Source organism: Falco punctatus (genome assembly GCF_963210335.1).
Source record: "Falco punctatus genome assembly, chromosome: 1".
Lineage (NCBI taxonomy): Eukaryota > Metazoa > Chordata > Aves > Falconiformes > Falconidae > Falco > Falco punctatus.
The window spans coordinates 99,379,386-99,407,001 of record NC_137580.1 but is presented as its reverse complement, the minus strand read 5'-3'; the positions used below and the strand labels follow the sequence as shown (position 1 = coordinate 99,407,001).

At 55.9% G+C, this 27,616-nt stretch overlaps 2 protein-coding genes across 2 annotated transcripts; both read right to left on the bottom strand.

Moving 5' to 3' along the window:
- Positions 1–14: 14 nt before the first annotated feature.
- Positions 15–6,105, bottom strand: TPST2 (tyrosylprotein sulfotransferase 2; the record flags this gene model as incomplete). The annotated part of the gene is made up of 5 exons (XM_080380735.1): positions 15–522; positions 1,276–1,324; positions 2,375–2,425; positions 3,746–3,944; positions 5,270–6,105. The coding sequence occupies 4 exons, from the start codon at positions 6,103–6,105 to the stop codon at positions 1,295–1,297; spliced, it is 1,116 nt and encodes a 371-aa protein (XP_080236861.1). The 3' UTR covers positions 15–522; positions 1,276–1,294.
- A 28-nt stretch (positions 6,106–6,133) lies between these two features.
- Positions 6,134–27,606, bottom strand: CRYBB1 (crystallin beta B1). The gene is made up of 7 exons (XM_080380779.1): positions 23,189–27,606; positions 22,156–22,274; positions 20,300–20,432; positions 20,025–20,167; positions 18,544–19,743; positions 9,223–9,291; positions 6,134–6,177 (listed from the first exon to the last, which is right to left on the bottom strand). Exons 1-5 carry the CDS (start codon positions 23,327–23,329, stop codon positions 19,563–19,565), a joined length of 717 nt encoding a protein of 238 aa, XP_080236905.1. The 5' UTR covers positions 23,330–27,606; the 3' UTR covers positions 6,134–6,177; positions 9,223–9,291; positions 18,544–19,562.
- Positions 27,607–27,616: the final 10 nt, after the last annotated feature.

The following is a 27,616-nucleotide window of genomic DNA, read 5'->3' as shown; positions in this document are numbered from 1 at the left end:
AGCAGAGCCCGAGCTATTAAAACAACACTTTAATGGTGTGCAACAAAGGAAGGAGGCGGGAGGGGTGGGTGGGCTCATATATTAACTCTGCAATAGCCTCTGTAAGTCATCACAGTGAAGGGGGTGGGGGTGGGGGGGTGTTTCACTCGCACGACAAAGGCTCTACAAGGCCAGGACACCTATTTCTGACCCCTGGATTAGAGAACAGCGTTACGAGACATTGACACGCGATTTAACGAGTCCTCCAGCCACGAAATCTCCTCCCGAGGCACGCCGACACCCCTGTCAAGTATGAATTTCCACAGATGCTTTCACCACGGAGCGCTGGGGAAAGGCAGACAGTGGGTACCAGAGTATCAGACGTGTAAAGTGTTTGGCCTTTGCAAATAAATGCAAATACATTCCTCGTATAGCAGTCATTTTGGCAATAGTATTAGCAAGCAATATGCTTGGATAACCGATTTCCACTGGTGCCGTTGCAAACTCTTCTTTGTTGGACAACAAAAGGCCATTTGCGGCATTCTGGAAGAGAGAAACACAGACTCAGGAGCAGGATCCGGTCACGCCAGCGCAGCAGATGCTCAACTAACAGTTTTAAAGCAGCCATGATACAAAAAAAATGGTTAGAAAGAAAGTAAGTCCCAGCTCTAGGATGATAGGTGCACAACTCCCCTTCTCACACAGTGCTTCTGATTATTTTTTTTAGCACAATATAGTGCTTTTACACAGAAAATAGTTTTTAAAATGTCATTTTTAGAAAGAAAAATTACTTTATGTTTTAGCATAGAGGTTGGCTGGAAAGAGAGACTGAAAAACATCCAACATATCAACAGTTATATCTGGAGCAGAAACCCCAGATAGCAGCTTTGTTTTCCCAAACCGACAGCAGATGCGACTGCTTTATCTTCCCTTCCAGTCCATGGCACATCCTAGGAGACAGCTGGGGAGCAGCTCAGCTCATCTACACATTCCCGCATCCCACTTCAATGCTCCCCGCGGGGACAGTCAGCAATAACTCTCCCAAGTGGCCAATTTGGATTTTGCTGAAGTAAGCCTGTTTCCAGAGCTCAGAAAAAGAATTTCTGACAAATCGTCTCACGTAACAGTATTGTTCTAGAAACCTAAAGTAACCGTGAAGGAGATCATTCGCATAATGAGCATGCCTGGAGCAGCCCAGCTAATCCACAGGCACAAGAAATTACGCAAGCAAAATGCTAACCCTGGAGCAATGCAGGCAGATTTGCCCGAGCCCCAAAATGAAGTACAAGGTCTTACCTGGAAATCATTAATTTTCCTAGTGAGAAGATGATGTGTTCTGAGTCACCTAGAATAACCCAGAAACAGAAGGGTCAGCTTTAAGCCACCATCTGCAACTCAAAACATTCCCACTGTGATCCCAGCAGCAAGAAAAGGAAATGTTTAGGAGACAGAAAGCAGCACAAGGGCAGAGAACCAGCAGCCAGGAGGTGCTGCCACAAGACCACAGTCTCTTGCTTCACTACTATTCACGCAACACAAACCACCCTGGGCAGCCATCTGGGAATCACCAGCAACACCTCTCACAGTGAAGCCACTGCACGCTCGCTTCACCAGCAGCCCCACTTCCTCAGTCTGGGACCGGGCTCTGCATCTTCTCACCCAACACTGGGCTCAATCCCCTGCTTCCCTTAGGAGTCCACATGTTGAGCAGGCAAAACCTGGCACCTTCAATGGAAACATCAACACCAATCTACTGTATCTCCATACTGTGCAGGTGGCACCTTCTGGAGAGTCATGAATCCTTTTTTTTTTTTTTTTTTTTATTTGTATGTACAATGGCTGTTGGACACCTCTGCATTACAAAAGATGGTAATGAATTGTTTTGAAGCACTGTTCTTTAGGGAGGGAGTCCCATACTGTATTTTTGACACCTGAACACAATCACCCAACTACAAGAACTAGGAGACCTATCTGTAACCTGTAAAACAGGCAAGCCACCCTTCCCCAAGGCAAGACACACGGTAATTAAGAGTTTTGAAACAGAGAGCAAGGTAGAAAGTGTCTTGAAGTAAGACAGCGAAGAGCACAAGTTCCTGATGAGTGAACACAGAACTCCCCAGCACAAAACCATACACACAAGCAGACCAGGAAGGAGGTGGCAGAGGTGAATGAGCAGGGTCTGAGGAGCACAGGACACACAGGACACCAACAGAAGCGTGGCAGGTGGCAGCAGTGGACAGCAGGAAGGACAGGCACATTGTCCCCAAGGACTGAGGCAAGAGAGCAGGGACATTTCCCACAGGTGGCTGCCCAGCCTGCAAATGCCCTTAAGAGGGAGCAAGGGACCAGGCACCCAGGATTAACCAAAGCCCTTAAAGGGACATCAGATTCTTACCTGCAGATGACCTTTCAAATTGGCTGGCGTTTTATAATCCCCCTTTAAAACCTATGGAAAAGAGAAAACTGGAGTGACCCTTCTGGGGTAGTGGCTCTATGAACACCGGCAAGTCCGCCTCATGAACTGTGTCCTATGTTCCAGTATACCTGAATCAGCTGAAACACCCTGATAGGGGTTTGATCTACATTGTGGTGCTGTACTGGGGCGAAAGCGGGAGGCTTCCTCCTTCCTGACTGTAAGCAAAGTCAGGGAGCAGCATCCTGCTGGGGCAGGGAACTGACACAAGCAGTTCTCTGGTTCCCCCCTTAGACTGCGAGGGGAGAGTATTTTGGTCTTTACCATCATGAGAGTTTTCCAAATTCATCCCAAGTACTTAAAGATCCACATCAGAGACCCAAAATGACACTAACCCTCCCCAGGGCAGATATTCACCCAAATCACCTGTGTCCTAGAACAGCTCTCAGCAAGCAGAGAGTGAGCAGGAGCTATAAGAGACCAGAGCACTTGGAGTACGGAGCAGCTCCAGGGAACCTCTTCTGACCTTCCAGGTCAGTGCTGCTACATGCCTGCCTACTCACAATCTATACATAGTACCACAGGGACCAGTCTCACCCACAGATGTTCCCCTGCTCCCACCAGTGTGACAAGAATGCCTCATCCAAGGGCACCATCACGGGGAGCACATGGAAAGCTGGGAGAGCTGCAGTGTCCAGACTCGGGCTAGGCAGGAACCGGGTCTGCCCCAAAACATGAGAAACTCCCTGTTTAGGAACTGCTGTCTGTGGCTCTGCAGCTTCTTCCTTCTAGTTCTGCTCCAAGGACGACTCAATATTCTAAAAAAAAATAAATCTGCTGGTTTTGTCCAAATGCATTATGAGCCTCTACTTGTTCCTCACAGGTCTGCAGGAGTGGCTGCTGAGCTACAGACAGTGCAATCTGTGAGTCTTTCTGGGGCCAGACCAGCAGGTACAGTGCCTACAGCTATGCACCCAGGTAACATCAGTACACACCAGTGACTGCCACGCCTGGGTTCGACAGTGGAGCTGGATCAGGGAGGGACAGGTCAGTATCTGCCACAACAGCAGAGACTAACACCACCACAAAATTATAGGGAACATCATCAGTTTGAGCCACGCCAGGCTCAATCTACGGCATACGTCTGTTTTGAAATCATTTCAGTGTAGCTGCATGCCTGTCATTCCCAGCCTTCCCAAAAGGAAAAGAGAGTTTGTTTTTCCCCTGCTCTTTTCAGATTCAGTTCAGCAGCCTGCTCCGCTCCAGAGGGCTCTGAGCGTGCAAAGACCCAGAGCCCCATGTCAGCACTCCCTCCCCATGGCAGCACCGCAGGCAGACGGCAGCAACACTCACTCTGTGCGTGTTGTTGACAACTAAGGGGTCGGGGTGGCCGTAGTTGGGTGGGTTGGCGTAGGGGTCATAGCCAAGCCTGGCAAGCATCGGTGCAATGTGGGCCATGTCCTGCAGCACATCCCCTGGGATGTGCCCGATCCATTTAGATAATGCCTCCATGTTCACCGGCTTGATAACCTGGTCTGTTGATCTTTCTATCCTGGGAAAAATAATAAAGAAAAAAAAAAACACAAACGAAACAAGACACTAAAGTTGTATTTTACACATGTGCTAAGCTCAGAAAGAACAGCCCACAGCTAGCTTCACTGCCACCTCAACATTTTGCTTCCAATGACCAAGACATGCATGCAGCACAAACGCTCACAGCCTGCTGGGTATGCCTGGGGCAGTCGGTGTGGGGCAGCCCTGGTGCAGCTGCTTCCCACTCACAGCCCTGCTGTGGGGGAGTGGATCTTGGCAGGAGTTTCCACAGTCCCACAGGGGGGTGGATAACCATGCTCCCTGCCAGCTGTGCTCCCTGCCCTCCAAACTGCAAGGAGCGAGCCCCTCGCAGATACTGCCACCCCTCTGCACCCTGTGCCTAGCAGGACGCTGGCCTGGGGCGAGCAGCCGCCTGCTCGACTCCAGCCAAAGGAAACCACACCTCACGCAGCAAAGGCAATGTGGTGTCTTAAGAGGGATGAAGTACAACAGGGGCTGCGATCCTGAGCCTTGTGAGAGTGTCCCTGTCACCGACTGCCAAGGTATAGGCAATGCCGCACCGCCTCCTGCAGGAGAGTGTCTGAGGGCAGAGGCAAGCGGAGCCCTGTGGCACACCCACCGCCGTTCCAGAGAAACAGAGCAGCTGCACATCCCACAGCGGCTCCTTGCTGCCCTCATCACAGGCAATTTATATGAAGACTGCTTGTATGATTCCCTTACACGACCGATTAAAATTCTGCCAAGTTTGACTTAACCCTCCATTTAGAGAAGAAAAGCATTAAAAGAGAAGAAACTGGGAAAAAGCAAGCACCCCCTGGCACGGTGAGACGGCCAGCCAGCAAGGAGGGAGTGCTGGGGTGTGTCTCCATGGAGCAGGTATTTCTTTTATTCTGCAATACCAGCACCAAACTTGGCAAGAATTGCTGCTCACCACTGAAAGCCATTCATTAGCAGCAAAACTAATTTCGGTAAGGAGGTATTTGAGGACGGGTGAAGAAAAGAGACATTAAGGAGCTCATGTTTCAGAGCAAGAGGGTCTTTTCAAATTAAGAGACCAAGAGAGATTAATAAAACAGTCACCTGGTCCTAAAGTTCTCTCTTGACAAGCTGCTCTGTTGGGTACAACAGATTGCAAGTATTAAAGCTATCTTTTACTCAGAAACACAAAACCTACGGCAGTAAAACTGGATGGGCTGCCACATCTGTCCCTGAAAAGTATGCATAAATACAACCAAAGCATCTTTGCCCCCAGTTTTAGCCTTGACCTGCTTCACGTAATGAAAATGCTCCTTGAAAAGCTGAGACAGGAGCCAAGACACTCACTTGGAAAGCGACACCCCGCCAGGCTTCCCTATCAGCTCCTCGTGGTGCAGCACTGTGTCGCTCCAGGAGATGTCCAGGAACTTCATGATGGCATGCATGGACTGCTCGGGGTGCAGCACGAGCTGCTCGTAGTAAACGGGCAGGCACCGGGACCGCCCGATCTCCAAGCACTGGGAGTACATCACCTCGATGGCTTTGTTCCACTTGGTCAGGCAGTCTCGGTAGCTGTTCAGGTCGAAGCCTGCGATTGTCACTTTCCGTGTGATCATGGAATGGACTGAAGCCCGGCCGTCTCGAACCATCAGGAGGAATTTGGAATTGGGGAACAGCCTGGACAGGTAAACAGAGGACTTCAGCGTGAAGGGGTCCTTGTTACACAAGTACCTGGCTGGCTCACCATGCTTGGCGATCACTTCCAGTATAAAGGCCTGCATAGCGGCATCCAAAACTTGGTCTGTCACCCCTGCTTCGTCCAGGCGCATCTTCTCTCGCCCTGATTTAGACCAGGCCTGCCGCATGGCCAGCACCCGAGGGATGATGCGGGTCTCCTCTCCACAGCGTACCTCAGGGTGGGCATCCAGCATGGCCCTCATCAGTGTTGTGCCGCTCCGTGGGACCCCGCCAATGAATATCAGGGGCATCTCCTTGCTGTAACGGTACTCAACATGGTTGGAGTCCATCATGATCAGCTCCTCGTTCTCAGGTCTCATCAGCCTGTGCCTCCTCTCGCTCAGGACCTGCTGGCACTCCAGGACCTGCTGGCCGAGGTGCAGAGTCACCATCAGGGCGACCACCGAGCCCACCACCAGCAGCACCCTCCTCATGGTGACCCGCATCCTGCTTTCCTCCACACAGGCTGGTGACCACACTTCAGCTTTCAGCTACCAAACGTTCAACCCAACAGGCATCTGCAGAAGAAACACAGCACAGTCAGAGGAGCAGGATCCACAATCCAGCCCAGCCCCTACGTCACCTCAGCGTCCAGCCTGGCTCCTTCAGGACGCTGACACCATTCCAAGCTTTCATCATCTCTTTCGCTTATCAACTTCCAGTCTAGGTACGTTCTACCCAGGAAGTAATTAAAGTCTGTCTCAAAGCACACCCAAAGATATTACTTCTGGACTGTTTGTGTACCCAGAAACACAGGTTTACAGCTGGAGCAAACCTCCAGGAATGTTTTGGAGAGGAGGAGCCATGGGTACCCAGTCAGTCCTAAAAAAATCTTCAGAGATTCCGTCCCAAATGAAGCCCAAATCCTCCCTGCAGTTCTCCTTCCTTCCAAAGCACACCACTGTCTTCTTGCTTCTCTCAGCCACCTGTCTCCTTCCTATATTTTCTTTAGTTTCAATGTGCTGCCACAGGGGAGTGAGGAAAGCTAAAATAAGAGAAAACCAAAAGAATCACATGCAAATTTTAAGTGTCCAGGTCAGGAGAGGCAGTTATCCTTTAGAACTAAACACTTTGAGGAATTAAACCATTTGAAGGCTAACAGCAATACACAAAGTCAGTGTTAAACGCCCTTCCTCCAGAGACTGACCTTACATAAAAATCCTTGGAAGACTTCATCCGGCATTAAGATTTTTGGGGGTTTTCTGCATCTTGGTAAAATACCCAGCAGGAAGCCTGCAGTTTCTGCAAGTCCCTGCTCTGCTGCCTACCCAGGAGGGACTCCTAGGAACACTGGCACTGCTTCCCACACCCTCCCCCCCACCCCTGCTCCATTTGTGAGCGCAGGTTTTGCAATCCTCCCCTGGGCTCACCCGGGGATTTCAAGTTCTTTGTGATTATGTGGCTGGGGTGGGAGCTGAATAGAGTGGAAGGAACGGGACGTCCATGCATTTTGTTTTGCTGACAGTCCAAAGAACTGCTTCAGAAAAACCTTTTTCTCCTTTCAACTCTCTCCATCAAAGAGCACACTTAGCAGAGGCTGGTGCAAAGCCCGGCTGTGGCAGGGAGCAGGCAGGAGAGCCATCCTGGAGCCAGGCAGCCTCCCTGCCCCTGCCCTGCCTGCCAGCACAGGCTGCCCCAGCACTGGCCGGGTGCTCCAGGACTCACTCTGTTCCCCTTCCAGTCCCTGACATCCCCCTCCACCTAAACGGACTGGTGAAGCACTCAGCTGCTCACCATCCACCCGCTCTGCTTTTATCCACTTCTGCTCATGCCACCAGATTACCAAGACACGGGGAGGCAGTGACACCCTGCCTGCCCAGCTATGGGCTTTCCCACCCCAGCAGCAAAGTAACATCACCACCAAAACTATTTTTGTGGCTTGTTAGCACCAACCTGGCCAATTGCTTGGTTAACATACCAAGGTTAAACAGTTTCAAATGCATGCCCATCTACTATATAAAAGTCAAAAAGTCAAATGCTGGTTTATTTGTTTAGGCATAAATCAGAGGGAACAACAAACAGTGCTAGCATTTTTGCAGCACCAAGCCCAAGAATCAGACCCAATAAAAAGACAAGCGCTCGTTTGCTCCTTCCTGCTATCTTGATCTGTTTCAGTCATGTAAATATATTCAAATGCTCACCCTAAAAATGATTGCAAATGCTGCAAGACCCATTTCAGTGCATGGTAGTTGGAGCAGTCAGGATTTAAGGCCAACTGGAATAATTACAGCTATGCAGACCAAGACAGGCTAATTAGCAGGAAAGATCTGCAGTTTAAAAAGGAGGCTGGGAGCACAGAAGTGCTCTGTTCTTTGCAAAAAAACAGCTTACAGTGAGCATTTCCCACTGAGATGCTCCCAGCATCTCTGGTCCGAGCACCGCGGGAGGTGAACAAAGGGACTCACTCATTTTGCTGTGTGAAGCGGGAGGCTGGCTGGGAGCCTGGGGTACCAGCCCTGCTCCGGCAGCACCCGGCGGGACACAGTGCCGTATCCCTGGGGATCCTGCCTGCCTGGCCAGGGCAGACACACAGCCCCCACCACTGCCCATGCAACACCACCAGCCAGGGGAGCTCTCGCTGCTGTGGGGCAGTGGGAAAGGTAGAGAGGCAGGTGCCAATGGCTGCTGTTGGGAAGCACTGCTTCTCCCTCCTGCTGTGCTCTGGACTCTCCCCGCTGCTGCAGCACACCACTGCTCCTGCCAGCAGAACAGCCCTGCTCTGCCTCTTGCATGGCAGCCACGGGCACTGGGAAGGCTGAAGCAGAACAGACTTCTCTGTTGGGATTACCCCAGTGTACCCAGGCAGGCTGAACAAGCATCCGTGAGCATGCTCAGCAGCGGTCTGTTGAGCAACTGCAAATCATTCTGGCTTACTTTCAACTCTTTTGTGCAATCCTCCACCAAGAATTTCCCCAAATTTATGGGGCTTATTGGTCTGTGCTAGAATAGGGATGGATAATTTCCTCCACAGCAAATATTCTGGTGGAAAATATCATGGCATAATTAGGCAGCACAGCTGTCTGATCAGAAACAACCTTCTAGTCCTTCAGATGCCCAAGCTGGCTCTTAGAGCTTTCCACTCCAGCAGGAATTAAGAGAGCTCTCAGGGGCTTCTCTGGCACATCTTGGCAGGGACTGAAAAAACACTGCAGCTGGTGACAGGGAGTTGAAATCCAAGTGCCAGCAGACAACCCTGAGCTGAAGCCCCTAAGTGCATCTTGGACACTGCAGGACAGGGCTGGGCTGTGACCCACCACCGGGGACTCTGTTCCTGACGGCCATCAGGGCCAGAGCAGACAGCCAGGGGGAGGATGGGAGCTGACAGGGAAGTGACAGCAGAGCAGTGACAGATGTCTACAGGCAGAAAGTCTTCCTTATTTTGCATGCTGATCAGAGATTAGTATAAACAAGGCTTAAACCGTTTCCCGTTAGCTTGCGAAGGCAATATAATATTAACAGAGCATCAGTGGTGGTGTGGACAGACATATGAAATATTCACCAGCTTGCACCCAGCATCACAGAGGAATCAACTGCTCTGGCACATGCCATCCGTACATGCTTACCTTCCCCCGTTAAGTTCATTTTGCTGCTAGCCAAGCTTCATGCTGAAACACAGTTGGCGGCGAAAATATCTAATGGGGAAGAAAAGCCACAATGTTGATTTGTTTATTTACCACACACATCTGTGCACACGGTGATGAGCGATGCTCTCCTCCTGGGCACCTTCCCCTCCCACAGACACTCCTGCCCACAGCCTCCCTCTGAGCCCAGGGAAAAGGTGGTCCAGTGGAGCCGGGGGTCCCAGCTCATGGTCATGGCACGCCTGGGACCTGGCCACCCACCCCGAGGCACCAGCGTTCACAGGGCTGAGCCAGAAGGCAACACTAAGGGAAGCGGGGAGGCAGCTGCTCTTTTAGAAAATGAAGTCTCCTGGAAGAGAGAAGCCTCAGAGGGACAAGAGCAGCTGGGATGTTTAAAACTCAGGGAAGGGGGGGACATGGACAGACAGGCCGAACATGGCACACTTCCATCGCACACAAGCGACCGGTACAACAGCCAGTCCCAAAGGAAGCAGCTCCAGGCTCCAGACTCGCCTGCCACAGGCTTTGGTACAAACGTTGAAATCAGGAAAAATCAGACTATAGTCAGAGTACCCAGACCAGTAACAGGAAAAGGAGACGGGGCCCAGAGGACTCCCCAGGCCTGGCAGGTCACGCTTATACCTCCAGGTGAGGTCAGGAGGATGCCAGCCTCAGTGCTAGCAGCTGCCCACGCTGCCGAGAGCTCCCCAGCTCCAGCCCAAGGAACAAAGCTCTCTCCAGCCTCACCACCCACAGAGGAAACATCACCAGCCGCTCACAGCTACCCTTCAGGTAGGGAACAAACACCCCCTCATTGGCCATTGGCCTGGACACCAGGTTTTCCACAAGGACACAATGCCTGCACCCACAAGGACTGCACCCATCCTGGGGAGCCCAGCAGCTGCCCACACCGCCTTAGCTGAAGCTGTCCTGCAAGCACAGAGCACCCTGGTGACAGTCCGCCAGTGCTGGAGTTCTGCCTGCATCCTGCTGGCGGTGCGGCAGCCGTGTCCCTGCTGGACACCCTCCTCCAAGCAAAGAAGGCCAGCGGCAGAGGGGACCTGTCCCAGCAGGGCTGCGGGTTTCCAAGCAAAGCTGCTGTCCAGGAAGCTCTGCTGCAGCAGAGCACCCTGAGCAGCCAGGACCCGATGGGCAGGCAGATGGCACTATGCTCCGAGGGGCACAGCGTGTGCATGGGACCACAGGCCTGTCGTGGGGCTGCTGCAGCTGGGCCCTTCTTACAGTCAGCCCCCCCTTGATGCACGACAGTGACCTGGCCTTCGAGGATGTTTTTGAGAACATTTCAAGTATGGACATTAATTGTTATTCCAGCCACCCGCAAGTCTCCTCCTCTCCTGCCCAGCTGCCATCAAACGTCACACAGCCCCTCCACTTCAGCACTGATTAGAAACCAGAGGGAAACTCCACCCAGCATGAACTTTGCAAGAGCTTAACTGCAGTGCATGCATTGCCTTCCTTCCCTGCAATGCTTGCCGCTCAACACTTGCCTGGCCCCCATCAACCATAGGATTTCAGGTCTGGACAAGGCTGCAGGTCCGCAGAGCAGCAGCTGCATCCTTGGATACGCTTCTGCAGTGCTACGAATGAGCTGGTGCATAGAGCAGCAGTGGTTTAACAGCCCAGCCCAGAGACACCCTGCTCCGGAAACGGCTCCAGCTCTTGCCCGTGCACACAGCCACACACACGCTTGCAGACTTCCTTCCTGATGCTGTGCAGCATGCCACTGCGCGGCTGCACCGCCGGCCGGGCAAACACCGCAGCTGACTGAGCACCGAGTGAGCATGAACCAACTGCAGCCTCCACGTCCTCCTTCACCTGCTGTTGTGAAACGGGTAAACCACCACTGCTGCCAGAGAGCAGCTCTGCACACCGGCACAGCACGGTGTTGGTGCAGCCAGGACCGCCAGCGCAAGCGAGCCGTGCCCCATCTGTAGTGATGAAGCAATGTCTCAAGTCCATTTTTTAAAGCAGCAAACTGTCACAAACAAACAACAAACCGAGTTTCTACAAGAAGCTCCCTATGACCAAAACTTGCATTTTTCTTTAAACCATTCCCAGAAATGATTGCTATTAATTGCAGCGTCCCCAAAAGACATAGGTGTGGCTTGGAAAATTTTAGCTCACATCATTGGTGCTTAATAAAAGGATGAGGAACTGCTAGACGTCTTTGTGGTGGAAGAGCAGCAGAAGCTTTGGTTAGCAAGAAACACCCTTATGTATCTAGCTCACATCTTTACAAATCAGCAACATTTAATTACTTAATTGATAGTCTCCAGTTAATTCACACACAGCATGCAACACAAAAATAAACACAGCTCGCCTGACGGTGAGTGCTGCTGTCCCAACCTGAGCACAGACAAACTACGCACCCAGAAGCACTGTCACCGCTGAAGGCAGGCGTGCTTCCCCCAGTCTCTCCTGGTAGCAACTTCAAATGTGTGTTTCAAAACACCCGATGACTCCAAGGCATCTCCCTTAGCCGGATAGAGATGTTCACGTCCTGAGGAGGCAGCCGCAAACAGGAGAGGGGTCAACAAGCCCCAGGAGAAGAAAGCCGGGAAGAGCTGGCAGGAGCTGACAGCAAGAAGCGGGAAGGGATGGGCTGCTGGCACGCAGACGCACAGGGTGTTTCTCCATCTCAGTTTCAAATCAGCCCGAGTGAAAGCTGATCAACACATTTTAAAGCATTCACCAAGAGAGCGATGAGCAGCCCTGGAAAGCAGCAAGCACAGAGCAAGCACTGATCTCTGCTTGCTGCTGCGTGCCCACAGAGGCTGCCAAGGGGACGGCCGAGGTTTATCCAAACGCAGCGTCAGCCCCGTTGCACAACCCACAGCTCATGCCTGTCCCAGCACAGAAAGGATCCATCCCCCTGGGGACGGCCAGCCCGTGGGAGCGAGGTCCAACCTACAGTGCAGTTTGCTGCCCACCCCAATCGATACTACAACCACTCGCAGCAGAACAGGAGCTTTGTACAAACCTCTGCTGGAGGCGAGCAACAGCCTGAGGCTCCAGGCCATGAGAGAAGAGACCACTTTTATGTGCCTGAAATTAAGCTGTCTGGCACTCACAGCACTCAAAAAAGAAGTTCTTTTCAGGCCACCAACTGGCAAAAAGAGCAACATCGACAGCAGAATGGTTTTTGCTTATGAAAGCTAAAGATGCACTGCAGGCCACAAACCGAGGCACATCTACAGGAATCCAAAGCCAATCCCAGTAAAAATACATGGATTTTAGCGCACTTCAGGGTTATGCGTCCCTTTGAAAATTCTCAAATAGAACAAACAGCACCATGGTTTGCATTTGCACCACCAACATCATCCCAAGTAAACTTGGAAGAAAGAGTCAAAAGACTTCAAGAATGAGTGCTTAAGCACACATCTTAGCACCCAAATCACAAGGAGGGTGTTTATGCTTGCATCTTAGCGCCCAGCCGCTCGGCTCAACTCCACAACAGCTGCAGGGCACGCCAGCACTGCCACACTTGTACCTCCTGCCCCATTTCCTTTCAGTTAGGCACTCCCAACGCCATGCGCCAGGCCAGAGTCCCTGCAAGGATGCTGGTTCCCGAACATTCCCTCTTCACCTTCCACTGCAGAAGGGGCTCGCCGTGGCTCCAGCAGCTCTGCTCAGATGCTGAAGCCACCCCAGCAGCTGGACATGAGGGTCTGGTGGCACAACCCACCACCATGGTGCAGCTCCCACTCCTCAGCACGACCACAACTATTGCATTCCTGCAGCCTAGAGGTCACTGGCTCGGACCTGCAGGGGCGAGGGGGTTTCAGAAAAGACCATTTGCCTCCCAAAGCATAAAGCCCTTCTCTAGGAGGAGATGGGGGAATTTATTCTCACTGCTGAGTATTTAGAAAAATAAATGAGCAAAATCTGATGCTCCAAGGATTAAGGCAGTGCACATCAGCCTTAAACACAGCCTTTCTTGCTCAGAAAAGCCTGCAAGGTAGAAGACCTGAGCCATGCAGTGCAATCCCTGCCAAGCATCCCCGCACACCATCCCTGGAGAGCCTGGCCAGGGATGCATACTGAGTGCGCCAGCCTGCTTTAACAGACTCTAAATCACATCAACAAAGAATCAACAGACATTTCACAGCACAAACGTACTGTTTGTTTATTGCCTCAAGGCTCTTATGATTAGAAAAACATTTTATTATCCTGCTTAATACTACAATGTCCCTGAAATAATAAAAATCCCACCAATTTACACCATCTTCACTCTGCCCACCTCTCATTCCAAGCACAGCAATGGCATTTTATTGTCCGGCAATGAAACCCACAGCATCCCCTTCTGCCAACCTCTCCATAAGGCAACAGACTTTGTCTCAAACTGGCTTATTAATTATGAAACACCTGAAGTGAAAGCTGCTGGCAGAAGGCAGTGATGGAGGCACCCACCCCAGCAACCTGGCACAAGCCACCATACCCACCACAGCCCAGCAAAGCTCCAGCAAAGCCAGGAGGGAAGGGCCTTGCCATGTCCCCTCCTTGGCTCAAGGAGCAGACAGGAAGCACAGCTGCCATTGGAAGGACCAAGCCAAGCGAGGGGGTACAGGCAGGGAAGGGAGGACACCCCTGCTGCCCTGGGCCAGAGCAGAAGGTATGTCTGTGACCCCCCAGCGATGGATGGGGACACCTATCAGATCAGTTTGGTCTTCACTATGAAAGTGCTTGCGCTGAAATGGAACAGGAGCTCTGCATTTCAGAGGGACGCTTCTGACTTTTAATCAACCCACAGCTCCAATTCACAGAGCTTTAAGTTTTCTTAATTACTGTGCAGTTGCTGCCACAGGGGGACAAAGGCAAAGCCAGCGCAGGTGCCACAGCACACACGGTGACAGACAGACGAACACTCCCATGCTTGCTCCTCTTGCGCCCTGACCATTGGCCCCGTGGTCCCGCTCCCCCAGCCCAGAGCTGGTCAACACGGGTCTCAGGAAGCATGGAGCTGTTCCCCTGCTTCTCCCCCTGCCTCCGACCGACTGGGTCCCTCCAACTCCCACCCCTGGCCCAGGGTAGGTCCTAGAGAACCCCCTGGAGAGGGGCACAGGGGGAGCTCACTGCTGCAAACACGACTCTTCCCTCCCAAATCTGAACAAAGATTCCCCGCGTGAACGTGGGTGGTCACAGCCCACCATACAACAGGGAGAAAAAGAAGTCAGAGGAACTGCTAGAAAAAAAACCCTAAGTGTCTTCAAAAAAATATTTTCTGAATCCACATGTCAAACCGTTAAGTCTCAACAAGCTCCATTCTTGCAGACACAAAGATTAGGATTTGCAAATAAAAGGTTGTTTCTGCAAGAGAAACCCCAAAACCTCAAATTTGCTTAAGAAAAAAAATCAAAATATTTTATTTCCCCATGCAGCAACACCAGGCATCCCCAGAGCTAAAGGTACTGACTGAGGAGAGGGTAACACAGAGAGGCACACTGCACACCCCCTGGGCGGTGAGGTGGGGAAGGAATGCTGCTGTACCCTACCTCCCTGCAGCCCCTCGCTGCTCGTCCCTGCCCCGTTTCCTGCGGCTCCCGGAGCTGTGCAGCCCTGCGGGTACATGGTCCTGAGCACAGACCAGCCCCCACATCTACATCGCAGCCCAGCCGGGCTCAGCACACCAGCTGCCACAAGAGCAAGCGTTTGGCATTTTCACAAAGCCAGTAATTTTGGGAAGGACAGAGAGTGCTGCCCGGCACCGACTTCAGCAACGTGTGAGTACGTGGCCTCCCACTTGATATGGCACAAAGCCCGTGTGCCTGCACAGCCCCCAGCAAGGACGTGCAATGGCCTCCCACCAAGCCCTGGAGCGGGAGTCCTTCTTGTGAAACTGTGGATGGAAGAAAAGGACCTGGGTCCTTCTGAGACGTGCTGCTCTGTGCATGGCGTGGCTGACCCGTAACACAAATTACCCCAGACAGCACACAAGTGCTTTGTGGCTCGGTTCCGGTCCTCAGAAGCCCAGCTGTGAGCCCTGGGTCCTCTGCTGCCATTCGCATGCGCAAATGCTGGGCCACCGAGGGCTGCCTCTGCATGCTGTCCTTCCCCTGCATGACACCCGTCCCTGTGCTCTCCCACCCCCCTTCAGCGTGTCCAGGCACAGATGCTGCCAGAAATGGTTGCTCATGCCACAGGATCCACCCCCAGCACCAAGCAGGAACACGAGCACTGGAAAAATCCCAGCTGCTTCTCCCTGCCCCACTACAGCAGTCTGCAGATGGCAGTGCCTCCGACAAGCCGGTTGCTATTTCTCAATGGAGAAGCACCTCGAGGCCACAGCCACTCGTGGACTTCCCACTCTCGATTTGGGCTCACGCGACTGGGAACGTGCAATGGGAACCAGCCGCTTGCCACTTGCTTAACCTCAGGGTGCTGTGGATTGAGCAACCCTCTGCTGCTATCAGTGGTTTGTGTTTGCAGACCCTGCGAGGGGACTTGGGGTGGCTGCTCCGCACGCTGCACAGCTCAGAGGAGCAAGGCCAGCCCCAGGCAGCATCGCCAGCCCGTGCTCCTGCCTGCATGTGCACTTCAAGGCCAGCAGAAAAGAACAGACAGGGGATGAAAAGGGGGGCAAAAAAACCCAAAAAATCGTTCACCTTTAGGAAAAACCATTGTTCACCTCACCTTCTTTGAAGAGAATCCCTGAAACAGGGGAGGCATGCAGGGGTTTAGGAGAAATGTGCAGACTAAAGGCTCAGAAAACAGTACAAAACAAAGCAGGCACACAAGAACACAGCAAGCTTCTCCCACTGGCCCGCACGCTCATTGCCTGCAAAATCCAAAGTGAAACATGCTCTGCTGAGGCTTCCTAAATGCATCACAGAGTCATCAGAAGATGCATCTATAAGGTGCCAAATAAAACCACTTGCTGGGTGTTTGTTTTCTCTCTCCAAAAATGTTCTTGACAGTCACTGCATTTTATAGCGCTCCTGCCACCCCGCACATCCCCTGAAGGATCAGCTTATCTGTAATGCAAACTGCCTTTGGAAGTATTTTCTTAAAATAGCAACAGAAATTACTAATACAGTTTTTAAAACCTACAGGCAGAGAAGGGCAGTAACACAAGTGTGCCCATCCTTCTGCTGAGCCCACCAGCAAACCACACCCTGGAAAGAACCCAATAGCAGCTCCCACCTCTGCACCCCCAGCCTGGGACATGTCACCAGCACCAGTGTGCAGGGCACAATCCTGCCCGTATCCCCCTGCAGCAATGCTCCTCGACACCAGCTGCAGCACTGGCTCTGGATAATGCCAGGAAGGACCCATGCAGCATGGTGCGTGGCTCAGCGGCTGCCGCGGACAAGGTGCTGCTCGCCCCAGGTGAGGGGCTTTCAGCTCTGCAAGGGAACCTGAAGCACGGTGGTGGCTGCCTTGCCTCAGGTGACATGCCATCAAATGTTAAGGCATGGAAACTGGCTCTCATGGTCGGGTCCTAGCAGTGACGCTCCGGTCTTCAGGGAAACGCAGAGCTGCAGGCAGCAGCCAGCCGCTGCTCCCCTGGAGAGCAGCACTGCTCCCCCAGCACACATACAGCCACAGATGCAACTTGCAGCGATGGAGAAAGCTCAGTGCTCTGGACCAGAACACCAGGCTGCTGGGGGGATGTTCGTCGGTGCACCAGCAAGATCCACCAGCCCCTTCCAAAGTCCCCTGCCACAGGTTCATGCACAGATCACGAGGTGGTTACAAAGGTCAGCGCTGGAAATCGCCCCCCTATTTGAGGGGCTGCCTCCCCTGTGTGAGCACCCTGCAGAGTCTTGGCTCTCTCTGCGGACAGCACAGCACGTCTGTTCCTGCCAGGTGCCACATGCAGGCGGCCACCAAGCCCAAGCTGCAGTCAGGCACGCTATTACAAAACCCTGCTTGGAGGAAACGTTTGAACCTGCGTCGGCACTTGACAAGCTCCCCACGAGTGCGCTGCAGTATTCCCAGAAAAGCAACGTCAAATTTGGAAACCTGTTAGCACAAATCATTTTATCCTCTCCACTCACCCTTGCTCGGTACCCAAGCATGAGGGAACAGCACAGCTGTGCAGAGCGGGGGACTCGCCGCCCATACGTTAAGTACAAGCAGCTGGTGGGGCTGGGCTCTGACTCGCAGAGGAAGACACGTGAAGGGGTTTCAAGCTGTGAGATATTTTTTGGACAGAGCCTGAGCATGGAAACACACACAGCGAGGGACAGGACAAAGGCCCGCACAATACAAACCATACCCTCCCTGTGGAAGACTGTGGCCCAGCTCACACTGCTGGCAGTGGCAACACGCTGACAGCAGCACCAGGGACTGTGACCTGGCCACGAGTCCCAGGGAATTTGAGATTGCTACAGAAATGGCATGGATCTCACATCCCTGACATGCAGCACCGCAGCGCAACAGCCCAGTGATACACTGGCACAGCCAGGAGTGTGTGCGGGGCACCAACGCAGCCACTCAGGAGCATGTCTGCACCCCCCTGCCAAGGGGCCCGCACCCCGCGGCCGCCCAGCAGAAGCTGCAGCTGCTCAGACCTCAGCTGCTGCAAAACCCCTTCGTGCCCGAGGTTGAGGCCAAGGCTGCCCGAGACCCGCAGGCACAGCCTGTCACCGAGCGCTGCTTGGCCAGGCCACCGTGCCACGGGCGGGCATGCTCGCCCCAGCAGCGGAGGGCAGCCCTGACAGCGCGGCTCAGCCCTGGGTGCCGGGATGGCCAGACAGCCCTGGCCCGTGGGTGCCTCCTGTGGGCAGCGCGCCTGAGCCTGCTCCCCACGCTCCCCGTGTTCCCCACGCTCCCCGCCGCAAGGGTAACGGAGAGCACGGCCTGGTCTGGGCTCCCACGGACACGGGGGGGCCTGGGGCGAGGGGAGCGTGCCAGAAGGCACTAACGAGGGGGAAAGAAAGGTACATGGCACACCCTACTCTGAGCACCCTGCACTGCGTGCTGTGCACCAGGCACCCTGCGCTACCCTGCGCTACCCTCCACGCACCGTGCGCCCAGCACCCCGCATCGCCCGTGCACCCAGCATCCCACCCTGCTCCACGCACCGTCCGCTCTGCACCGTGCACCGCTCGCCGCGCACCTTGCAGCGGCCACCTTGCAGCAGCCACCCGCCGAGCACCCAGCGCTGCCCGCGGTGCCACCGAGCAGCGCCCGCCGTGCAGACCCGCCGCTGTCACCTGCCGGCCGGCGCCGCGGCGGGCAGCGGGAGGGGGGAAAACGTGCCGGGGGCGGGCGGCGCAGGCGACACATGCAGCCCGTGCGGTGCCGTGCCGTACCGATTCACCCCCTCCCTTCACTTACCGGGGCAGCCGCAGACGCCGCCGCCGCCGCCGCCGCCGGCCCGGAGCGGCGCGAGACGCGGCGACGTCACGCGCACGAGGGGCCGGGATCCCCGCGCCGCGCACCGCCCCACTGCGCATGCGCGCCGCCGCCGGCGGGTGACACCGGAGGGGGGGGGCACCCGACACCGCTGTGGCCGCGCAGCCCCGCACCACCGCCACGGTACCCGCGCCGGCAGCGGTCACCCCCGCCCCGGCGAGCCGCGGCGTGCTGCGGGCACGGGGCGCGGCAGCGCTGCCGGCGCTGCAATCAGCGCGATCGTTAATTAGCGAAGTGAGAGCGAATTGGGAGCGCAGGAGAACGCCACTGAGGACGCCTCACCGGGAGGGAACGGGGATGGGAGAGGGTGGTGGGGAGGGACAGCGTCCGAGGGGGAAAAAAAATAAACCTCGCTGTGAGTGACTTGGTCATGGATTGACTGCAATTAGTGCTGTTAATTATTTACCGCTTAGGTGGATGCCACCGCATGTGGCTCACACACCTGCCTCGTGGCATGTACCCACTGGCAAGGCCCCCTGCGCCACCACCACCCCGCAGGCACAGAGGGAGCAGGGAGCCCCCATGGTGCAACCACTCCTGGGATGCCCTGAGCCCCCGCAGCCGGGAGAGGCCCCACAGGGGCTGGAGGAGCCTCCTGCCACCCGCTGTCCCATGCATGCTCCTCCTTTCACCAGGATCCCCCCCTCTGCAGCCCCAGTGTTGAGGGGATTCCTGCCTGAGTGTGATTCCCCTGGGAAAATCACCCTCCACGTCCCACCCGGCTTCCAGCGCAGGGCTGGTGCGGGGCAGGAGAGCAGCGCCAGCTCATGCACCACGGACTCCCCAGCAGCTCTAGTCTTCTGGGTTTTTTTAATTTGCCTCACAAGGTAGAGTACATCCAGGGAATGTGCAATGTACAAGGAAAGTGCTGAGCAGGCGAGTGCGAGGGGAGGCGGGGGTGCCCCACGGGGCCCAGGACTCGTAGCTAGCAGGCGGCACGCTCAGTCGGAGGGCGCGTCGGGGGTGACGAAGGTGCCCTTCTGGTCCCACTGCATGTCCCGGATGCGGCGGATGGACTGGATCTGGGGTTGGAAGGCAGACCACTCGTTCCAGTGTCGGAAGTCTCCAGTCTCAAAGAGGTACTGGTAGCCTCTGTAGCCAGGATATTGGTACCCCACCCAGCTGCAGGGAAAGCAAACAGAGGGCACCTGAGTGGGGTCGGCCGCTACAGGCAGCAGTGACATGGCCGGCACACTCTTGAGAAGCCGGCAGAGCCCCCCTGCCTCCCATGTGCTGGGCACGAACCCCTGGGTGACAGGCTATGCCACCAAAAACAGCCATGTGGCACTTTCTGGGCACCCGAGAGCCCCCTGTGGGTGCTCAGGACCAGCAGGCAGCAAGCTGGGGCACAGGGGAGGACAGGGAGCCTGGCAGGAGGCAGCCCCCGCTGCAGCCCGGCTTACGTTCCACTGGGCACCTGCACGCTGCCCACACGGTCGCAGAAGCCGTAAGCCCAAAGGCTGGGCACGTCATCCTCCTGGATTTCCATCTTGTTGCCCTTGAAGTCAGCAGACTCGTACAGGGAGATTTTGTGGTCCTCAGCCTCCTGGGGAAGACAGAGGGAAGTTGCTGGGTTGCATGGCCAAAGCCCTGGAGCTTGCTGCAGGGAGACATCGAGCAGCACAGATCCGGCCCTGGCCAGACCCTGCTGGGTGCCTTCCAATCCTGGACCACTCACCATTTTGATGGGACGCATGGACATGAAGCAGTCACTCCGGTAGCTGCTAGACCAGGTGTCCCAGCGAGGGTACTCGCCCTTCTCCAGGATGAACATCTCTCCGCGCATGTTGGCCTGCTCATAGGCCACCCAGCTGGGGAGAGGGGTAGGACAAGACAGTGGGTCAGACACCACCCAGAGCTCCATTCCTGCTCAGCCAGCCTGCAGGGTTCCAGACCTGGGCTCCCAGCACCCAGAAAGGCTGCGGGTGTCAGGACTGGTCCCACCATCCTGCTCTCATCTTTCTCCCAGCCTAGACACTGTGGTATGTGCAGAGCCGGTGGCTGATGTGAAGCAGCGAGCCAGCAGGCTCTCAGCTCAGTGCTTGCTGGTGCATGCATTCAAGGCCTGCAGCAGACACCAGTGTGCTTGCAGTGCTCCCCTTTCTCAGCCCAGCGAGCGGCAGGACCCCAAGGCAGCTTTGACTGTTTTCCTCTTGCACCACCAAGCCTGAGCCAGGGCTGCCCTGGCTGTCGGATCCTGGCACGCTTGCATGCTTCACTGCACCAGCGTCAACCAGAGCTGGCATTCATCCCACTACCAGGATGTGGGCACTCAGGGCTTATTCAGCTGCAATGTCACCTCTTCAGAAATGCCACGAAGGTGCTGCTGTGCTATGAATGTCACAGGCTCTGGGCTCCAAAAGCCCTTGGGAGCAGAACAGCCCTGCACTTGCTGTTTCACGTTTCTATGCAACACGAGGCTGTTTCTGCCGATGCCCACAGGTATTTTCCTGATGGCAGGAGATGTGTTCTAGTGCCACAGACAGCGTCACCTTACACTGACTTCTAAGGCTCAGCTTCACTGATTTTATCTTCCTTTACATACATTTTTGGGCACAGAGTCTCAGCAGTGCCTCTCAAGAACACTCTGAGAATTGAGGACCCCAATGACACATGTACCCTCTTCTCCAAGTTTCACCCTTTCTACATCTAGTGCAGCTTCCCAGGCATCCCACCCAAGCTCCTTTGAGGCTGCTCCATCCTCTTTCATTTCAGTTAGAGCTGGGTTCCTAATAAAAAGTTACCACTGGTGCTACAATGGTGTCATTCAAGGTGACCACAGGTCACCCTGCCCAGTCCCTCAGCGCTGCTGTCAGGGCAAGCTGTTTCCCATGCACACCATCCCCACACACCCCCACCCCCGGCAGCACTCAGACCCCCTGGCTGTCCCGCTGCTGCCAGGCTGCCTTCCCAGGCACGGCATTTCCAGCCGGGTGCAGCCACGGGCAGATGCTCTTTCAACATGAAGATCATCTGTCTGCTCTGTTATCTGGTTTGGTGATCATTTTTGTCCCTGCCTGTGTCGACTGTTCCCATGGCTTTCAGAGCTTCCCAGCCCTTTCATCACTGCTCAGCTGCTGGGGTGCAGGCAGGCGTGTGGGGCCGCCTGCCTGCCTTCCCCTGCCCGCTCCAGTTTTGTCTCCACGGTGGTCCTGGCCACCAGCCTGGTCCAAGGCACGTGCCTTGTTTCACCCTGGCTTCTCTAAAATCTATAGGTCTCCTGCATTTCATGGGCAGCTTCAGGTAGCAGATCTGATGGACACCTTTCCTTGGCTTTCAGCTTTGCCTCTAGTGCCCTTGGCTTTACAAATGACCCTGACGTCCTTCCCACCTGCCCACATCATCCTGCCCTCCTTGAAGGAGACCCGGGGTCCCCAGCTCTGTTCCTGTGCTGGTTCTGCTCCGTACCCTGCCTGGGCTGCAGGGAAATACCCTGCATGTCACACTGTGCCCAGGGCTGCTCCCCAGGACCACATCTCCACCTCCCCGGGGCATCCCCAGGGACATGGTCCCTTCGTGGCTGGGGTCACTTACGGTCCAGAGGTGACGATGACACTGCGCACCCGGTCGAAGCCACGGTCCCCCAGGTTCATGCACTCAGTGGTGAACTCCATCTGCCTGCCCTGGAAGTTCTCCTGCTCAAAGACGATGATCTGGGAGCAGAGGGAAAGGGTTGGACAGGCACAGGCATGCTCGGGGAGGGCAAGGCAGCGCTGTGTGTCTCTGCACGGACCCTGCACACACAAGCCCACTGCCCCATGCATCCACCTTGAATCTCCAAGGCTTCCTGCAGGTTTTCAGGGCTGGTGCCCAGGCAAGCCGAGCTGCGCTTTGCTTGAGCAGCCCCGTTCAACATGAGCTGAGCACAGGAAGATCCCCTCCTGACAGACATCCCTGCTCAGAGATAGCCTCATCCTGTGCTAGGTTTTGCTGCTGCAAAGCCATGTCTCCCTGTGCCGATGCCCACGTCGGGTCCCAGCTGGGCTGGGAAGGAGGTGCTTTTCCAAGAGCTGCATCCGCGCTGTGGCCTTGGCTGCCCGGCACGTGCAAAGTGTCACTGGGGCCCTCACATCATTTGCCCCTTGTCCCCAGCCCCAGCGCAGCACCTTGGTGACACACTGCCCCGGTGTCACTGCCGTGTTTCAGTGTTGGCCCTGTCACTCACAGCCTCCTCCTCCACCCCCCCACCCCCTGCAGCACTACAGGACACCCGCCCGTGACTGGAGGGAGCAGGTGACAGCACCCAGCCCTGACGCCATGACCCAAGGCAGAGCATTTCCAAAGCCTGCGGTCCCCAACAAGCCATCCCAGCCAAGGGGCACCTGGAGCATCCCTCCTGCAGCAGCCCCACAGGCAGCTGCTTGAACCCTGTGCCAGATGAGCCTGTGCCCCTGGGAGGGACAGAGCAAGGAGGGACAGCATCATCTGCGCTCCCCTTCTGCTCTCGGAGCAGGGGTCCTTCCCCCTGGGATGCCTGCGATCTCCTCCTGCTGACCGGCCCAGGGATGCTGCCACCATCTCTCAGCCCCGGACCGTGTCCCTGTGTGTGGGGAGCAGCAGGGCTTACCCTGAAGGCTTCTGTGGAGGGCTCCTCGCCCTTGCTGTTTGTGATGGGAGCAGGGTCGAGGGATGGAGTTGGCGCAGGGGCTGCCTTCTCCTTCTCCTCTGCAGCCTGGCCAGGAGCAGCGGGTTTTGTGGTCTCAGACATCGTGGTGTTGGGCTCAAGTCTGGAACAGGGCACCAGGCAGAGTTGGCAGCAGCAGGTTAGAGGGGAGGCATGGATGTGGGCACCCACCCCCCACCCCAGTTCTTGCCCTGCCTCAGGGATGGTTGCATCAGGATGGGGGGGCTCAGCAATGGGGTGGGTGGCTGGGGCTGGGAGAGGAGCTGCAAGGGGGAGTTCTCTGGCAGACACAGGCAGGGGGTCCTGCCTTCACCAGGAGGACTGTGGGAGGTCTCAGGTGTCCACACTCTCCTTCTGTGGTCAGGAGAGCCCTGAGCATGATCCTACCACTGCAGGGGTGCCCAAAGCAGCCCTGAGCCCCAGTGCCCGGCGGCTCCCTGCTCTCCCTGGCGAGGCTGGGGCCTGATGCTGCCCCGGGTGCTGGGGCCATCCCGCACAGGGTATGCCTGGGAGCCTGGCTGGGCACCGGGGCAGCGTGTGAGGGGGTGGGAGGGGGACAGCCCTGGTTTGCTGAGGCCCTCCAGCAGGCATTCTGCTGGTAGCTCCGCAGGTGTCACCAGCAGCTGCTGGGGGAGCGAAGGGTGGTGGGATGCTGAGCACCGGGACTCTCCCAGACATGGTGACCACAGCGGTGGCCATAGCTGAGACCCTGCGTTTCCCTCTCCCCACCTCGGGTCCGGCTGCAGCCCGGTGCCCGGGGACTTTGTCCTCTTACCTGGGCAGCTGCTGCTTCTTGTTGGAGTGAGCGGGCTTGTGTTTCGGGGTGCAGCGAGGCCCCCACTTTATAGCCTGGCAAGGGCAGACCCCCAGGCGGGCGCACAAAGGAACTGCCAGCTCATCAGTGTCTGCGCGGCCGCCCAGTCATCACATCCTGCAAAGCGCTGGGCGAGCTGGAAGCCTCTCCCCGGCCCCGTGCCCAGCCGCTGAACCCAGCACTTTCCTTTGTGCCTGCGGCACAACAGAAGACCTGACCGTGCCACTTTGCAGCGTGCGGCAGCACCCGCTGCCCCGCGTGCGGCCGCCCTGGCAGGGCATATATAGCCCTCCCACGGCCCAGCCGGTGCCGGCACGCCACCGTCCCCTGCCCACCGCCCCTGCCACCGGACCTGCACGGGCGCTCAGCTGCAGTGCTGCTGCATCCAGGGAGGGTGCACCAGCAGCGCCATGGCTTCGTGGTGCCCAGCCTTAAAGCTGCACCGTGCTCATTTCTCCCTCTAAACACTTGATCTCTTGCTTTAAACATCACTCTATGCCCACAAACACCTGAGTGTGATGCACTGAAGATGCCACGATGCAATACTTAAGTGTTTTCAAACGTTTCAGGAGCTGGGTTTTCCCAAATGCCGTGTAATCAAAGCTGACACTTTCCCGACCACCCCAGTCCCTGAAAATGGTGTTCTTTATTGAGGATATCCCCACTCACTGCATCCACTGGCACGGGCATTAGCTAGTTTTTAGCCCAGTTATCCTGTGCTGAGCTCATTCTATACCATCCCTGCTTTTGCCATCACCACACTGTACGGTACCAAATCGCAGGTGGGATTTGGGTGCACCAGTGCTGTGTCTGACTGACGGCAGGGGGGCTGCAGGGTGGCTGGCCAGGGGTACACTGGGTAACCAGTCCCCAGGGCAGCTCAACCCACAGTGCCACGTCTCCTGCACCACATGGCTGCTCTCTGCACCAACAGGCACCTTGGGGGAACCTTCCCCTGACTCCCACCAAGCCTCTGGTCAGTGGGTCTCCCCGTTTGCCTGCTGTGATCCTGTTGGTCATGTAAATACCTGCACACTCGCTTCCTCCTGGTCCTTTCCAATACCCCCAGCCTCCCACAACACCCAGCAGCAGCGCTCCTGGTCTGGCTTTTCATCACTGGCAGCAGTAAATCACCCAAGGGTGCATGTTCAGAAAGCTCAGAGCCCTCAGTTTTGCCGTCATCTTTTATTCCTCTCCAGAGTGAAGTGTCAACCAGCAGCAGTGGGATTCAGCTGCGCCCCCTGGACTATTGCCAAAATCCCAAAGAAAAAGCATTTATTGATCCCTTCTTCTTTTCCCATGGTTTTACAGAGGGATGGGCTGTGCCTGCAGGCATGGCCGGGCGCAGGTGCTGCTGCCCCGTTTCCCCTGGGCACTCCCGGCAGTCTGGTCTCTCACCTTGATGCTAGGCAGCTTTTTATGATTCATGGCTTTCAATTTGCATTCATTTTCATGCTTGTTAGACAGATTTCTATTTTAATCTGCATTCTCTTCCTCTCAGAGCCAGGGTAGGTTTTTTAACTGCTGTGCCTCACCTGTGGCTCCTGGGCATTAATCAGCGGGTCTCACCCACTCCCAGCTTCTGCTGCCCTGATCTTGCTCTGCTTTCCCTCCCAGCTCCCAGCACCCTTGGAACTGGCCACTGGAAAACCGTGCTTGGAGGCACTGAGCTCTACTCCTGATGGCTGCTCTGCGCTGCTTTGGTCATTACTTTGATTTTCCCAGAGTCCGTGCTGTGCAAAGGCTGACAGCCGGGATCTGTCCTTGGTGGTTCTGGAGTCCCTGGACACAAAATCCCTGCTCTCCCCACTGAGCATCCCTGCTGCTGGCTGCAGGTGCTCTGGAAAGCCCCTTGCTGCACTGGCCTGTCCTGTACCAGCCCCTTGCTGCACCGGCCTGCCGTAGCATGGACGGGCACGTGGGATGCACAGCTCAAACACAGCAAGGGTTGCCCAAGCCTCACCCCCGGTGCAGATGGCTGGAGCTGACACAGCTCAGCCCTGGCAGGCACAGGCGTGAGGGGTTTGTTCCGCTGCATGTGGAGCTCTCGCTGCTGCATCCCCTGCACTGAGCATCACTGTGAGTGCACCCAGCTGCAACCCAGGCTCTACAGAACCATGTCCCAGTGATGGGGCACATCACGGAGAGCAAGTGAGCTGTCGTCACCATGCTGGTGGCCAGCAGCAAGCTGACTTTAGCTCAGGCCATGGTGAGAGGCTGGGGACAACTTGTACCAAGCACACATTTGCTGGGGGCTGCAGGTGTCAGGGACAGCCAACGCAGCCCCACTGCAGCCAGGAGCAGCCCGTTGCATGTGACCACACTCCTCCCAGCTGCTGTGTTCACTTGCTCTGCCTTCCCCATGGTGCCCAGAGCTGCCAGGGCTGCAGCTGTGTGAAGGAGGATGCTTCAGCTCAGCCACCCAGCAGTTTCCTGGCAAATCCTGTCCCAAAACACAGCACTACCTTGGAACGTGGGTTTTGCCACTCAGCCCAACAGCCTCCTTTTGCTTCTGCCTCAGTGTTCCCTGCTCCAAGGGGCAGGCTGTGTGGGTGCCTCTGAAAGGTGCTCAGCCCTCGGAGCCTGCACGCTCCCAGCACAACCCCAGAACAATTTGGCGGGGGGGTCACCATGAGCAAAGCTTGATGGTGTTTAGGTACCCAAACTGTGGATGCAGCGGGCTCTTTTCAGGTCCCTGCACAGAGAGGCAGGAGCCTGCTGCAGCACTCCCTAAGTCTTGATCTGCATCTTTAGTCCCTCTCATGCCTTTGCAAGCTTGCCCCTTCCTTTCCTGCATGCTTGTTCCCTGCTTGTTACAATGATGCTCCGGGGTTGCTGTATGCTCAGCCTGAAAAAGAGCAATTCTGACTTTCAGGGAGAGCTGCTCTGCCCTAGCAGGAGAAGCATGCACTGCCGCAAGTAGAGACAGGTCTTTCCTCCTACTTCCCAGAAACGTAGGTGACAAAACCTCCCAGCACGCCCAGCCAAGGCACAGGGCAAGCAGTGCTGCCCGTGGGCAGGAGGAGCTCTGCCAAAGCTGGGGGGCACAGTCCCAGCCCAGTCCCAAGCTGGGGCAGGGCACTTGGCAGGAGGGCTAGCAGACCCCGGGGTCGATGCCCCGGCTCTGGAGCTGCAGGGCTGGGGGTCAGAACCCGTGCCTGGTGGGCCAGGGGAGCAGGAGCTGTGGCGTCCCGGCTCATCAGCTTCCCTGCAGCATCGCCTTTGTTCTGCCCGGTCCCTCCTCCCTGCCATGTGCTGAGTTAGGGGTTTCAGTAATGCTCTCCTGGGCTCTGTCTCTATCTGGAGGCTATAAAAACCCAGCTGGAGGGCTGCTGGACATGTCACCTCCCCGGGCACCAGTGCCTCACCTCAGGTAAGCACGGGAGCCTGGCAGCAGCTGCCCCTGCCCGGCATGGCTGGGTCCTGGGAGTGGAGCAGATGTGGGGACGTGTGGAGGAGGATCCGAGAGCTGGGGCTGGACCTTGCTTCACAGGCACGACCCGGCCTGGGCTGCGGGGTCCTGCAGCCAGGGCATGAGACAAGGGCAGCCACTTGCT